A 16,526-nucleotide genomic window follows, 5' to 3' on the forward strand; every position below is an offset into this window, starting at 1 on the left:
GGACCTCCTCACATAAAGGAGCAGATAACGGCCCCACATCCATTTGAGAACCTCTGGGACATTATGTGTCGATGCATCCAACGCCGCCAAGGAGCTCACTGATGCCCTGATCCAGGTCTGGGAGGAGGTCCCCAAGGACACCATCCACCAGGAACATGCCCAGATGTTGTTGGGATACAGGCCCGTGGGGGCCAAACACACTACTGAGTCACATTCTGATAATGTTGGATCGGCTTGTCAGTCGGTTGGTGATTTTGGTTCAGTTTGTTGTCAATTCTCAAAGATTTTAAATTTGAATATTTAGTTTTTCATCAAGATCCGATGTGTGATTTAAGTGTTCCCTTCATTTTCCACGTGTTAAACATGAACGCTGAGGGCAAAGCTTTTAACACAGAGTGAGATCTGCCAGATGTCTTGTGTGTAAGATGTTCTGTCATCTACATTCATCATATCAGACTTTTCTAATGTGCTAGTTTTATTAAAACAATGGGCATTTTGACTGAGACAGCATAAAATGTCTTAAACTATCTTAAATTCTTAAATTATAAAGGGTTTTCCCATTATTGGTTGTTCTCAGGCAGTCCAGTAACAAATTACATTTACTCCCTTTACTGTACTCTTTTCAAATCTGTCATTTTACTTAATTTACTTCTATTTGTATTTTTTATCTCAATTATTACACTTTGCTGTATTTCAAGTCACATCTGTCACAAAAACAAAAGCCACTAGAAAATGTCCTGACAGAATGTGTGAGACTGGCACAAGAGGAAGGAGGCTCATCAGCAGCTGCAGGAGGACAGAGCTCCAGGGAGCTCCAGGTCCAGGGAGGTGTCAGTCTGCACTCAGGCCACGCTCTGGAACAAAGGCACACTGTAAATGTGCACATTGTACTGTTGATCATGTCTACGTTGATGTTTTGTTTTGCTGTTAATTCTGTAAGAATGACAGAAAATCTGCCTTGTCTTGTGTCAGCCTTCCTCCGTCACCTGGCAATGAACACGTCAAAACCTGGCACTGATTGGTTAAAGCAAACCCAGTTACATCTCAGCTGTGTTGACTGATGAAGTGCATCTTTATGCTCCCTGAGCGCCCCCTGCTGCTCAGAAGCTGAACAGCTGAGTAAACAGGGCTGGTGTCTTCATTTGACATCAACAGTGCAACAATTAGTGTGACGCAGTCATTGCAGAATAAGCAGGTGCACAGTAATGATAACATGTTCAGTGTGATGTAGTCGGGTGCAGTAACGTGTGTACTGTAAGGGCAGGTACAAACAGGTAGTGCTCGTGTGTTTACCTCAATGTGTGCAGGTTGTTTCAGATTCTACTAAATATTTACAGGATACAGGTGGTGTGCGGACGTTGAGATGGAGGTTGCTGTCCTGGCACCAAGGCTTTGACCTTCTCTCTGCAGTCTCTGGTGATCAGACACCAACCTCCACCTCTGGTGTATGTAGCTCCTCTGTGTCTGAGGATGAAGGTTTGCTGGATGTGCTGCTGCCCGTGTTGGAATCCATGTCCTGTTGTTGATAGTAACAATAATCGATCAGGGCCACTGAGAAGGAACCCGCCCTCATTGCACTCACTGCATTGACCAGTGGTGTCAGGGACAGACTCGGCTCTGCTTTGCTGTGGTCCAGCCAAACACAAAGCACACCTTAACACATAGGTCCAGGCTTATTTAATTGGTTAAAGAGAGCATTGTCACTAAGTTAACACATCACAGACATTTACAGCACATACATTTAACTGTCCTCAGAAACAACAAGCAAAATATGAAGGAACACTAATAGTCCAAACCAGTTAAGCTTAGAGGCACAAATGTTGAAATCAGTCTGAAAGAGATGATGCAAACATTTAGGGATTCAACTGAAGTCACGTTTCAACCTTCTAAAGTCAGCCTGCCTTTTCTACACAGACCAGCTTCCCTGGCAGTGCTCACTATGGAACTCCTCTCACTGACAAACACTCCGACTTACCTGATCCACCTGATCCACCTGATCCACCCTCACTCAACTCTCAAGACAAGACCTCTGAGACACACTTCAGAAGCAGGAAGACACACACAGACCAGCAGACAAAACACAAAGTGACAGTTTCCTGAGTGTTCAGGACACATCGATGTGAACATAGAAGAAGAACACAGATCTGACAACATGACAATGCACACACACACACACACACACACACTAACATACACACACACTAACATACACACACACTAACACACACTTACACTAACATACATCGGGGAACACAGAATAATGGTGATAAAGTGCAGGGTAATCTCAAATCAAACATTTAGTGCAGTTTAATCCAGTAAGTCTAAACCATGTGCCTGAGCAGTGCTAGCTGTCACACAGATCTTAGGTTAGCAGGTGTGTAAGCATAATAACAGTTCAGTGACTGTCACAGGAAAGTCTGCAGTACTGTCAAAACAATTCACAATGTTAAATAACTGGAGCTCAAATCTACAAGTCCAGCTTCTTTTCTCATTTAGGACAGGAGATTCATCGGAGGCGTCTCCAGGACGAAGAGCAAAGCTTAGAATCACAGACAGTGTTTAGTCGTCCCCGCTGCACTCAGGGCAGAAGCAGTTTGCTGAGAGTCGCTCTTCCCCACTTGTCTTCTCACAAAAAGGCTTTAAAGAGGAGTTAGCTTCATCCGCTGGCATCAGACAGTGTTAGTGTCCGTGTTACAGAACTCATCTTTAATGTCCTGAAGAACTCATCCATCCTCCCACGGGCTCTACTTTGAATACTTCAGGGCCAGCTGCCGGGAAATAAAACAACATCAGATGTCTCAAACAAAGACATTTCCAAATCACAGCTCTGTTTTCTTTATTACACATATTATCAGTTCTTTGTAGCTGTATGATGATGTCACCTTGTGAGCGGTGTCTGCAAACTGCTGGGCTTTGTGCATCAGCTCCACTGTCTTGTCCTCAGCACGGGTCAGTCTGTCTCCACGCTCACCCAGAGCCACATTCATTCTCTGGACTACGTTACCCATAGTGCTCCCTGTGGCACGCTGCCCAGACTGACCTGTTCACACACACACACACAAAAGAGGAGGAAGCATGTAAAGAGAAATGTATTCAAGTCTCCTGTCGCACGTTACATTTTCCTTTTGGTACCACAGGAAGTGACCTCACTGTTCTGACAATCTGGTCAAGAGAAAGGTGTCTCAACAGCTAGTGGATGGACGGACAGACCGAGGTGTGAACCGTCACAGAGCAGTCGGCTGATTTGCGAGCACACAGTCTGACAGTTACTGGCATCACCTGCTGCCACCCCAGTGTATCATAGCTGCTAACTAGCGAGCAGCTTTTCTTTCACTTTCAACGTTCATTTATTTGTCATTTTACAACGCAGGGCTGCAAAACTGTGGCCCCTTCATGCTGCACACACATAGAACACTGCACTCACAATGATTCAATCCTCATTGCAAATTAGGCAAATCTGTCACGGACACTGCTGGAGCTTCCTGCTCCTGAACCCCTCCCTCCTGCACACCCCCCTCAGCTTATCCTCCAGTCAGCACCTGTCGGCTTTTTCCCCCCACTTCCCCATCCACTTTTACTGTTGACGGTCAGAAGGGAGCAAACATTCGGCCACACTGGCTCCTGCCTGTTTACACCCGTAGACATCACAGTATATATATTCATCAGTACCTCATTAGAAGCTTTTTATCCATCATAGTGTACATTTATATGCATACCAGTTCTGGTTAGGCATTTACATACTACATTACTGCACAACCTGAATACAAATGCTGTATTCCTGCACCAACTGTGAAACATGTTTGACATTGTTTCCACCCAACACAGACCCCTACAGAAGCCGCCCACATTGAGCCTGGTTCTGTTCGAGGTTTCTTCCTGTTAAAGGGGAGTTCTTCCTCCACTGTTTCCTAATATAATATCTGATGCTGCTCATGTGGGGATTCTTGAATCCTTAATGTTGAATTCCTGAATCGTTGGTCTCTCTCTAATTAAAGAGTTTGGTCTAGACCTGCTCTTTATGGTAAGAGTCTGGAGATAATGCTGTTGTGAATTGGCGCTTTATAAATAAAGATTGATTGATTGATTGATTGATTGATTGTTTAGAGCTGATGGAAAATCTACCAAAACAATGAACAAATTCAAAAGTTTGGAGTTTTCTGTCACTTCAAGCCTCTGTGTCAGCAGGTATCTCCCTGCTGAAGTGCCTGTGAGCCTGAGCTGTGACCCCTGACCTCCAAAGGTAATGTCTTGCTCTGATTAAATGAAGCATCACACATCACAGGTCAGCTGAGGTTAAGGATGCCGAACGTTAACTGCAGCCTGGCATGTCTCCCATCCATTACACTGCCCCTGGAAGCGGGTTCAATGGTGCAGCGTGCTCCCCGTCAGTCTCAGAGCCCCGGGCCTCCTAAAGACCCACTATTGTACTGACCTCCCCGAAAATGACAAAGTCTCCTCTCATCTGACCGCCGCATCACAGAGAGGCCTTTCTACTGCAGCAGGGAGGTGCAGCACAGACGGGACAATAGACAAAAAGACGGAAGGGACAGAGACTCAGAGAGACACACGAGCCCAGGATGATGTGACCTGGGGGGTCATGGTCAGGAAGGTAGGGAGGAAGTCTGAGACAGCCACAGAACACACTGGAAAAGCAGGAAATCAAACCAAATAAGAGATTAAGGATGCACCAAATGTCAAGCTATGGTCTAAACAAGAGTGCATGCGGGCTACGTCACCGCTGAAACTGTTGCTAGGCAACATGTAAACCGTAGCTCTGCCGTCATGGCATAGCCCATGTACCTCTGTACCTGCCGGCCTGACTTCGTCTACGGATGGCCGACTATATTCTCTATATTTCTCTCCATGTTGTTTTAGTTTCTGCTTTATGTGTGTGTGTGTGTGTTTTCTTATAAACGTGTTTTTTGATTGGTGGGGGGGGCTTATAGTACAGACGATGTGGTACACGAAATGGGAGTGAGGGAGTGAGTTAAATGTGTTGCACTGAGCAATCTCAGGCCTCTTATTTCTACCCTTACAGTGTGTCACACGGCCGATTTGCTGAACACATCAGTGGCTTCATGAACAGAACAAAATAAGAAGTACACCCTGGAACAGGAGTGGTGCTGATAATCAGGTTAAACATGCTAACATTTCTAAGGATGTTGTTTTTAAAATGCCAATAGTAACATGTGAAGAGTCAGTCTGCTGGCAGGTCTTCAGAAAGGTGGCACTGCTGGACTATTTTACAAGACATTACATTTCAGAGTCAACAATATATCAAGAGAGGAAAATGTATTTTCATTAATGGTCCCTTGCAGCCAAACAATATTACTTTGGTAAATATTTAAACGCCTAGTGAAGGTAACCCATCATTTTTCAGCACGATGGAGAGTGAATGATCAGAGTACTGCAGCTCAATCACTATTCTAATCGAAATTGAAAATGAAACCCCCACACTGATAAGAGGAACCGAAAGAATCTGTGATTCACTGCTGAAGTGAATGCAGACTGTGCTAGAGAGGGTCGTCCACAGATCAGAAGATCCAACTGTCAGTGTCTGGCCAGAGGGGGGCCTGGAACCACACACTGAACCTCAAAATGCTGCTGAAGCTGAAGCTCTTGGGGGTGTGAAGGTGTGTGAATGGTTAGTTCCCCCTGATGAGCAGAGCAGCTAGCATGGTACCTGCCATCAGTGTGTGACTGGTGTGTGAATGTCACTGTAGTGTTAAAGAGCGGTGGAACAAGACTAGAAGACAAGAACAGTCGATTTACCATTTACTCTCAGCCTCTCGCACCTCTGGAGAACATCACACAGTGCCAGAGACTGCACCTCCTACTCCCACACACATCAAACCTTCTCACGTTCACTTTCAAATGAATACAAGGATGAAACATGGACCAAATGCGCAAGCTAAAAGGAAATATGATGACGTTACAAGAAGCAAAACTGAGTAGAATTGAGAAGAAATTGAGAGAAGGCCGGAGAGTTGTAGCTTCAAAAAACAGATGACTAAAAATATCTGTACTGATGTGTAGTACAACGTTTTTATGTCCAATAACAAATGTGAGAAATTCTTGCTGAAAAACGAGTCGTTTTCTTTTTCTTTTTTTTGGGCTGCTCAAAGCACCAATACAGTAATTACATGAACAAACACATCAGAATCCAAACAGCGGCTCATTTGACCACAGCTCTTAGTCCTATAAACCCTCCACTGTGAGGGTGATAGTCTTCCTCACCTCCGCTGTCCGGTTCTCATAAAACTAACCTGTCTGTTCACTTTGGAAGAGCGACGGCCAATGGGGCATCAGCCCGAGCAGTGGTGTGGCTTCACCACCCAGTCAGATACTCTGTAAGTCCATATGTACACTGGATGGGTCACTGATCACAGCTTAGGAAGATACCCTCTTGACTTGTTAAACTGACACCGAAGCCTCAAATTATCTTCGGCTGAACTTCAGAATGTGCTTCACACAGAACTGTGGATTTTGTCTTCTACACATGGGCCTGTGAATACTGTATCAACATAGACTTGAAAAAAGTGAAAATATCCTTTAAGCACACTTGTGGGTCACTGTCTGCACACATCTGTCTGCTGCTCACACTCACCCTCCTTCTACTGACTGGGGAGGAAAAAGCCAGAGTCCTCCTTTATCACCTGGAGACCTCAAACGGCTCCAGCTTCACTTTCATTTACAAAATCCTGAAAATGCATGGAAACATCTGCTGTAGGTGCTGAAACCATGAGGTCCACCCCTGGAAGCTCACCAATCACCTCTGGATGTCACACAGACCACTAAAAAGGCAAGTTCTTAACGTCTTTCAGCCTCACAGACTTCCTGGTACGCAGTAAATACGCAGTCTCCAAGCACAAATGGAGATAATCCTGATGACATCACTGTGACATCACCATCAGGATTATTTTCTCAGACTTGACTAAACTCCTCACGAGTCACAGAAGACATCACACTATGCTTCCGACAGGCTCAGTCGCACTAACCATTTCTAGTAAACATAGAAGTGAAATGGCCCTTTAATCGCTGCCTTACCTCGGCCTGGTGATCGACTCTGTTTTGCCACCATCATATTCTTCATACGGTTCAAGAAGGCCTTGCAGCGGTAGATGACCAGGTTCATGCTGCAGGCATCTGAAAGAACAAGGGAAGCACGTGAGCACTGGGCTCATCCACGTGTGAACCAAATGATTCCCAGAGTACCACATCCCTCAGCGATCATGTGACACTACCTCCTGTGAGTTTGGACTGGCAGTTGATGAACTCTGCCCGTCTGGGGGGAACGTAGCTCTTCCGTCGGGCCTGCAGGCTTCTGGACGCGGAGCCTGGCGCCGAGTCACTAGGACCAGCTGCGGCCTCGCGCTTAGCCAACTGACTCGCTCTCCCCTGGCGGCCCACCTTGCCTGGCTTTCCGGTCTTTCCCAGACTTCCTGCTTTCCCCTCCCAGTAGGTCTGGCAGGCGTGGTACAGGATCTGGACAAAGATGCACTTCTCTGCTGATGAGCTGGCCACCCACTGGTCCACAGTATTGTCAAACACCAGGTCAAACTCTGGGCTGTCCTGGAGGAGCAGAGAACAGGAGAAGTCAGCAAAAATATACATCTCACCACTACTGGTAAGAAAAGAGAGTCCGAATGTCGCTGACCCTGTTGGGGTTGATGCCGTTGACCTGTCGGAGCTGTTCCACCGTCCACTGGGACCTCCTGGTGAAGGACGGGGAGCCACCAAACTGCTTCACCTTTGTAATGAGGAGCTGGTGTGGCCTTGTGTTGGTCACTGGGTAACAGATCAAACACAAAAGTGATGTCTTCAATAGGAGTTTCACAGTGGAACAACCTGTTTCCATGACAGCTGTGCTGAGAGTTTAAAAAGCCTTTTGTTAACTTGAATACTCATGTTTCCAGTCAGAGACACTGACTGCACGTTAGGTGGTGATACAGTCAGATTTGGTGAACCTAAGGAGGAGGTGGGGCTGGTAGAAGAAGCTGTAGGAACCTGCAGTGTTGGCAGGGAGCCGGACAGAGTTCAGCAAGTGAACTGTGTTTGACACAGTTCACTTGCTGAACTGAATTGACCGTACAAGGCACAAAGTTCACTTATTCTTCATTCTATAACACAGAGATGCACAGTGACACGCGAGCTGTGGTCCAAATTGCTACATAAGAAAAAACTATTCATCCTGATTCATCATTTAGTGGAGCTACAGAGCACATTACTTCCTGTTTAACAGAGCCTTCATCACATGTGGAGGCAGTCTGAGGTAAAGGGAGCTGTTATCACTTAACGATGCAGGAGTCACAAAAAAAGAATCAAAAAGGCATTTGTCCCAAGTTCACACTTCAAATAATCTTTGAGACACAAACTGAACAGACTGCACTGCTGGAGACGAGGCACAGCATGAATCAGCAGGTCAGTCAGACTCAGCCAACTTCTCCTCACTAGGTTTGATTGCAGTGATTAATGTGTTCGCTTTAAATGCACATTTAAACTTCGCAGATTTACAAACTGTCCACCACATCACTCGGAGAGCTAGAGCTGAACTACAGATTGTTCTTCTACGTTCCCCCTCTGCCCGCCAAAATAAAACAGTTTAATGCTGGATTCAGACATTCGGGCTGTATAGAGTGGAGGAGTAACAGTGTATGGAGGAGGAGGAGGCCGCCACAGTCAAACATCACCAGCTGGTGAGAACAGCAGCAGTGCATTCTGGTTGCTGTAGGTTTTCTATCTTTGGAGCAAAAATCTTCCTGTTTTCAGACAAACGTGTTCCTTCTCTGCAGCAGAGACGGCCCAGTTTGATGAAGAGACTTGTTGCAGTCCCCGTTTGACACAGAAGCTTTAAACTGCATCTCAACAAGCTTCCTGCGCGGTGGTGTCGGAGCGAGTCACTTTGGTGGTGGTGCACAGCTACATTGTGCTTTTGGCTTCGGACGGATACGCTGGCTGTCACTAGGAGCTCTCCATCCTCCATGTCCACTGACAGCTCTGCTCCCGAACAATGGCTGCTGCTGTGATGCACTGTTCAACAATGCATCTGTTCTGAGCTACAAAAACTGTGTGTGAGCGACACAGAAACAGGCTTCGTTTGCAAAAGTGATGCTGGAACAAAACAAACCAAAAGGTCAGAGTGTGAATGTTCGAACCACGGACAGGCTGCTTCATGTGGGGGGGTGAGTGAGCTGCCGTCTCTCCTCTCCTGCCATCACAATGCCCACAGGAAGCATCTGAAAGTGAAATAAAGGCACAATGCCAAAAAAAAATAATGAAATCATATGTTTTTGTCTTTGTAAGATTCTTTGTCAGTCATATGTCTGCTTCCTGGTGGCTGTGAGGAAGCAGTGGGGATGTTTAGGGCAGGTTAAGCTCAGGAAGCAATCAGGGTGAGAAGAATGGTCTGGAGTGTCTGTCCACACAAACCTGCACACCAAGAGCTCCTGAACAACTAATGCTGTCATTTTTCTTGTTAGGACAAAAGAATTCAAATAATGTATGTTTCAAAGGAAGCAAACAGTGTAACAAGCGACGCTGATGATGCTATTTTGACTCTGAACTTTGATTTTGTCATCATAATTCATTTAAATCAATCCCTTATTAATCAAATGTACATTTGACGCTATTAAAGTGTTAAGATAAAAGTTCTACATGATACATGATGATCTGTGGACATGAATGAGCTCATTCGTCTCCTGCTTCACTTTTCACTGTGTCTGTGCTGAACACAGCTCAGAGGCCTGGAGGTTGTAGACAGACGGACTTTACAGGCTCTGAATTATCATTTGAGTGACAACATAAAGACATTGTGAAAGTGGGACCGAACCTGAGACACAGATGAACGTGGTGTAGTCTCCTGAGGCTCCAGTAGGAAGGAAGGACATCCTCTTCCTCTTCCTCCTCCGCACCTCCACTGCCACCAGCATGCGCTCATCCCGGGGGATGAAGACCTCTTTGTTGATGGCAGACTGAATGTTCATTGTCGTCCTGAGACCTACACAGGTGATGGATGGGCATGGCTGTGCTTGTTAGGCCTGTTCAGACAATGGACTAATGTCCAGCCAGTGGGCACTGACGGAAAGACTGAAAGACTGCAGGATCAAGAGTCAGTGGGTTTGTAACAAACACGGCTGACTTCAGATCAGCCCTCACAACATAGAAGAAGTCACTGGATCCTTCTGGAAGGATTCCAGAGTTCAAAGCTCAAAAATGAGTGTGACCACTTCATACAGAGACACCAGCACTCACACACCAGAAGTATGAGAACAATGAAACTCCATTTAAAAGAGAAAGTGAGGACACGACGTCAACATTAGTAAAACCAGTGATAATGTGGTTTCTCCTCCACTCTGAGCTGGATTCTTTGGTTTGGTTCTGGTGCCTCTGATGATGGAACTTTTACTTTTACTTTCATTTCATCTAATCCTTCATCAGAAAAGATCTACAGACTAATCAGCACTACTGAGACAGGAGAGTCAGACTCCAGGTGAGCCCTTCAGCATGGGAAGACTTTACAGGACAGTCATGAACTCTGTAGAAGACTTTCTACAACAGTTATTCATTAGACTTAAAACTACTGCTGGACCTCATGCTGCTCTTAGGCTCAGCTTGCCGACATAATAACCAGGTGACACCCCCACAGGACTCATCTAGACAGTCCCTGCAGCACCCTGAGGATCCGTGAGGTGAGCCTACCTGCTCTCGTCCTCTGAAGCCTCCACAGGGACCCGGTCCTCAGGTCAGAGCTCCAGCCAGCAGCCTGTTGGATCCACCGGATCACTCTCCATCCATTTATAGCCGCGCGCAGCACACTGCGCCTCACTGTGAGGGCGAGGATCCACCGAGATCCGTCCCATTTAACGGGCTGACAGGCACGTGGTCAGAGCACGGGGGTGGGGGGGGGGCATTATCAATAAAATAGTCCGCATTGAATCCGTAGTTATTCCAGCATCATTACACTACTGTTATGTTTTCTGTTATAGTTTGGACCATCTACACTATATCTATTACATTACTATCTGTTTGTATGTCTTGTGCTTGAGTTAAATGTGTGTTTGCTCTGTCTGTGTCAGAACATGAGAGCAGTAGAAAAACCAAAGTCACATTCCTTGTATGTGGACAATAAGAGCTGATTTGGATTCTGAATGACATCCTTCTGGGGGTCCTTCATGATCGGGACCGTCCGCCCTTGTTTCATCCATCAGCAGTTGGTTCATATGTGCTGCTGGGCGTTCATGGAGTAGGGTTAGTTTCTTCAGCTAGTAGGTGTGGATCATGTCAGGGCTCTTCATACAGGACACTCTCTGTTGGATGTCTGTCATCGTGATGGTCACTGGCTTTTTTGCTTCTCTGTGTATCTCTTCAGTCAGGTATCCAGGGCACCTCCTTCTCCGTGTTGCCTTGATTTTTGCCTCCAGCCTCCTTCTCCATGGAAGACGAGCAGCACATGCAACATAACTCACTGCACTGTACTCCTCATGTTTCATTAGGACCTGATTCTCATTATGAAAAGAAATGGTACAAAGCTGAATGCAAAAATGAGCGTCTTTCACTCACACGCTTGTTTTGGACAGAATCTAAATGTGTTGCATCAGTCAAATTAACTCCTGCGCAGGAACAAGTGTTTCATATGTGTGATTCAGCCCCTCGTTTCCCTCTCTAAACACTCAAAAGATAGGAGGGAGGATTTGGGGCCTAACTCTGATCTCATTCTCTGTGTAGATGGCTCAGCATCACGCAATCCCGCCACTGGACAAAATCAAACAGGATATGCAGTTGTCACACAGCATGACGAAGCATGTAAACTGGCTAAAGACAGAACTGTCACAGTTTACACTGACTCCAGATATGCATTTGGTGTTGTACATGATTTTGGTGCGTTGTGGAAACACAGACAGTTTTTAAATCTGAAGGCAAACCTATCTTACATTGTGAAAAAGTGGCTGCATAGTCAGATGCTATCCTTCTGCCAAAAGCTATCGCTGTGTGTAAATGTCTGTCTCACACTAACAATGTTGACTCAGTCTCTATGGGAAATGCAAAGGCTGATGCAGCTGTAAAAGGAGCAACACACACACACGCTTTCAGCTATCAGGCTCTTCTCCTGTGGAACCTCCTTCCATTTGGGTTGGGGGGGCAGACACCCTCTCTACATTTAAGAGTAGACTAAAAACCTTCCTTAGTGATAAAGCCTATAGTTTAGGGCTGGATCAGGCCTTGGACCAGCCCCTAGTTATGCTGCTGTAGGCTCAGACTGCCGGGGGACTCCCATGATGCACTGGGCTCCTCTCTCCTCCTCTTCCTCTCCATCCTTATGCTTGTCACATTCCTATTATCAGTGCTATAGTTGCTGTTAGTATATTGTTTGCTGTTTGTTCTCTCTCTGTCCAACCTCCACCCCACATGGACCCTGACAGAAAACCGCCCCCTCCCCCTGAGCCTGGTTCTGTTCGAAGTTTCTTCCTGTTAAAGGGGAGTTTTTCCTGCCACTGTTGCCTGTTATAGCTCTGCTCCCTGAGATCCTCCTTTCTGCAGCACAGAAAGCCTCCTGTGTCACAGTAAGACTCTGTCTCACTCTCTGCAGACTGCTATGATCTCTGTCCGGTTGTCTGACCTTTTTTGCAAAGAACAAACCTTACAAAGACATCCTGCTTTCCAAAGTCTTATTTCAGTTCTCACCAATAGAATAATGTCCACAGCAAAAGCTAACCTAGAGCTGATGAGCTCAGCCTAAATGAATGAGTGGAGACCAGAGGGAGGTGTGGGTCACCTTTATTGAAAAGAAAAGTCAGAGATCTGTTAAGGTAAAGCACCACATGATCTGAGAAGGAACAGTACAGCAAGGGTAGACGGGGGGGGGGCATGACCACAGAGACACAGTGTCCTCATGTTCAACTACTTCACTCAGTTAAGGAGGTGGACTGTAATCCACAGGTGTTTAATCAGTCCTGGCACTGCTCATCGGCACGTTGATCAGATGCTATGTAACATTTTTTTTAACAACAGAAAAGTGAAAAATGGCACTTTACAAAGTCACACAATGTAAACAGTCCACTGCTGTGTCCAATCAGTCACAGACTGACAGTCCTATATCACTAAACCTTTTTCTTTCCAGGAAATTCTTCTACACACATCTGTCTAACATCATGAAGAGGAGGGGAACCTGGACAGCGTGTATTCAGATGCTTACATATGGCACAGGTAACAGGGAAGGTGCTCCACAGGAAGGAGATATTCGGTTATTCCTGTGATGCTGAGCAGAGAGTCATGTAAACAAGGACAGACAGGGTAAGCACACGTTAAGACGACACAGCCACCACCAGCCACAGACCAACACCAGCACGGATTAGAAGTGAGGAGGCTGCCATCTGCTGCTGCAAACATGTACCCCGTCCATATGACTTACTGCTGCCACTACTGGAGAAATGTTATGGCACTTATTAAGTATATCTGTAATGGAAATGTTTAGTGCCCATACAAACAGTTATGTGTGACTAGTGTAGCAAAGTCTGTCCTGACTGTTAGATTCATACACCGTAGGTCCAGCATTTCTCTCCAGCCTACACACAGCACTACTCATCGCCCACAAAGATTTCAAAGGGATCAATAGTATACTCATCTTTGATGCTAACATACATACGTCCTCATGCTGCCCCACCCTGTCAGTAAATGGGATTGTTTGGTCACAAAGACAATTAAGGAAATAGAAAGTGAATACAAACGAGGAGCTGATCACATACTAGAATACTTCAAGTCATTTTAAAAATACTATTTTCATGGAGCTTTGTACATTGTGGTCATTTAGGCCTGATGTGGTTTTATTCTAATCTGATATTACTAACTACTTGAATCAGCCCCACTGCCATTATGTTTTCCCCTAAACACAAGTGTCACTGCACTTATAGTTAAGTTGACTCAACTGTAAGAGCTGCTGGTGGCCAGAGGGGAAGAAGTCTAATTAGAGCATCACAAAGCTTTGTGGAGGCAGAGCAGGACTGGAGTGAGGAATCATTTCACCAAGAGACTTCAAGCTCACTGTGCAGAGCCAGGTCCACAGGCTCCACCCCCCCACACAGGTCAACATGAGCACAGCCAGGGAGAACACCTAACAGTACTGTGAACAGGGATCACAACAGAACAGTGAACATAAAGGGACAATAGGACGTGGTAAGCTTCATTCATGGCAGGTTTGAATGGTTCTCAGTTTGTCATTAAAGTCACTGAATCCAAACGTAGACCTCTTTGGTCTGCATGCTCATGTCTCCACGTCTCAGCTCAATTCAAAGGAATCAAAGCCCGTAATCTATGTACATGGCACATACCCATATCATGCTTTGAGTCTAAGTGTGGCTTTAATTCCTTAAAAAAATCAAAATGCTTAAAAGATCAATAAATAAAAGTGAAAAAATATCGTCAGATGTAACAGTTTTTGGACCACAGAGTATTCACACACACAGCTTAGTGGTACCAAACACTACAGACACTAGTTGGTGCTTGACTCTGCTAACAGATGAAGGATAACTTGGTAAGTCATAGATATGTCAGTGTTCTTTGAGCCTAAAGTTGGACTGAGATTACAGTCATGTCGTCATCCTACGAGGAGTAAGAGCTTTAACAGCTCAGTAACAACTAGTCTGTCAGCAGCTCACACATGTTTGTCCACCAACGTGTTACCATGTAAATGTCAATGTTCAGGCCAACAGGCCAGTCCATGGAAGCATGATGACGCCACACGTATTGATATGAGAGTAAAGTAGCTCCATCAAGTGAAGTCTTCTGTTAATGGAGAGCTCTAATGGTTCCTCCTGTCTGTACTGGCCATGAAGCCACTCAGTGCTGCAGTGCTCTTGTAGCTCATAGTAGCCACAACCTGAAGCGTCACTCACTACGTTTGCATGCATTCTGAAACCGGGTTACTCAGAGAAACCAGGTTACGCAGCTACTCTGGGAACTTGTCTACACTGTAGTAACCAGGGGCCAGATGTGTAAAAGAAGAATGTGCACACCTCATGCACACCTCAGACCAGCGAACACGCTTCTCTGCTGACAGTTGAGTGCGATGTGAATGTGGACGTGACAAGTGACTCTGAGCAGCTCTTTAGTCCGCAGCAACTCCTCGTCTCAGACAAGGAACAGAAAAGCTTTGTGTTATGTTCAGTCAAAGGGATTTGAATTATTTAAAATTTTAGTGATCTCTCCTTTCATCCAGTCGTCTGGTTACTCGTGCAACAGTGTGTAAAACTGTCAAATACATGAAAGAGGAACCTGCGTTCTCCAGGAGAACCCTAGCTGTAGAAGTCCATGCCAGGTTTCCTGTTTACACACAAGAAACCCAACAGTCAAAGTACGATAAAGAAACCCAACTGGAGCCTGCTTCAAATCTATTTTCCTCCATTTTAAGTATAACTACAGTGATTGTATGTTTGCAATATGGGTGAGCTATACTCAGCACTGAAGCTGCTGCTCTCTGTACATGCTACTCACATGTCGCCGCCGTGGAGACAGTGTTTACTAGCAGCCACATGACGAGCTGATGGGGTCTCAAAGAGTCTGGTGTCCTCCAGTGGTCACAAATCACTGAATACTAGTTTAACTCAGACGTTATTCTGATATTCTGTGAAGTGTTTTACATGCACTGCACAGGAAAAGAAGTGACTGTTGATGACCAAATGAACAAAAATGAATTGTTCATGTTTCATTACAGCCCAAATTAAAATTCAGTAATAGTCTGGATTAGAGGCCACGATGTACAGTGTAATTCTCATTTTACAGTGTACCAGTACAATATGCACTGATATACACATGTGTGGGAACAACAAGGGGAGCAACAGGTGTCTCTTCTGTTAGTACGAGCTACAGTATGACCTACCGGGCAACAGCCTGCTGTTTGGGAGGAATTTACAGAGACGTTTCCCTGTAAGTATCCATACCCTTCCTAACATGAGCATGGGCGTCACGCATTTCAGTGTGTGGCAGCTGACACTGTTTCCATGGAGCTGTTTTTGAGAGACGCTACAGAGATGTTTTGTACTGACAGTTCTGTCTGTCGCTCTGCTCGCTCTTGGATGCAGGTTGAAATAGTCTGAAGTTTCCGTTAGAAAAGATGTGCTGAATTTATTAAAGCGTTGTTTCATGCTTTAATTTTGATATCATGACTCTCGATAAAGTGGAAATGGCTACAGTGTTCATGTCCTTAACTGTCTCATCACCTGCCTCATGATAAATCCTGTGCTCCATAAAAACACTGAACAGCACTCTGCAACACTCTTGTTGCAGCCCCATACTCCCCCAAACCTCCAGCTCTGTTGCTCAGTGATGGTCATACTGTACTGTATGTACTGTAATGAGAGAAAAGGTGCCAGCAGCAGAAATTCTTCAGCACATTCTTCCCCTTCTTGTTCCCTTACATGTGTGTGGCAGTATGTACAGTATGGGGACACTGTCAGTGCAACACTGGGACACTGGGACACTGGGTTTTGGGAAGACTCTGCAGTGTTATGGGGTTTAATGAACATTGCAGCCTC

General features: G+C 45.5%; 1 protein-coding gene across 1 annotated transcript; it reads right to left on the reverse strand.

The window, feature by feature from the left end:
• Positions 1-2,744: 2,744 nt before the first annotated feature.
• stxbp6l (syntaxin binding protein 6 (amisyn), like) lies at positions 2,745-9,983 on the reverse strand. Its single transcript, XM_070849748.1, has 6 exons — positions 9,830-9,983; positions 7,658-7,788; positions 7,245-7,572; positions 7,048-7,146; positions 2,883-3,040; positions 2,745-2,768 (listed from the first exon to the last, which is right to left on the reverse strand). Exons 1-6 carry the CDS (start codon positions 9,981-9,983, stop codon positions 2,745-2,747), a joined length of 894 nt encoding a protein of 297 aa, XP_070705849.1.
• Positions 9,984-16,526: the final 6,543 nt, after the last annotated feature.

The sequence above is a fragment of the Pempheris klunzingeri genome, chromosome 18 (assembly GCF_042242105.1).
Source record: "Pempheris klunzingeri isolate RE-2024b chromosome 18, fPemKlu1.hap1, whole genome shotgun sequence".
Taxonomy (NCBI): domain Eukaryota; kingdom Metazoa; phylum Chordata; class Actinopteri; order Acropomatiformes; family Pempheridae; genus Pempheris; species Pempheris klunzingeri.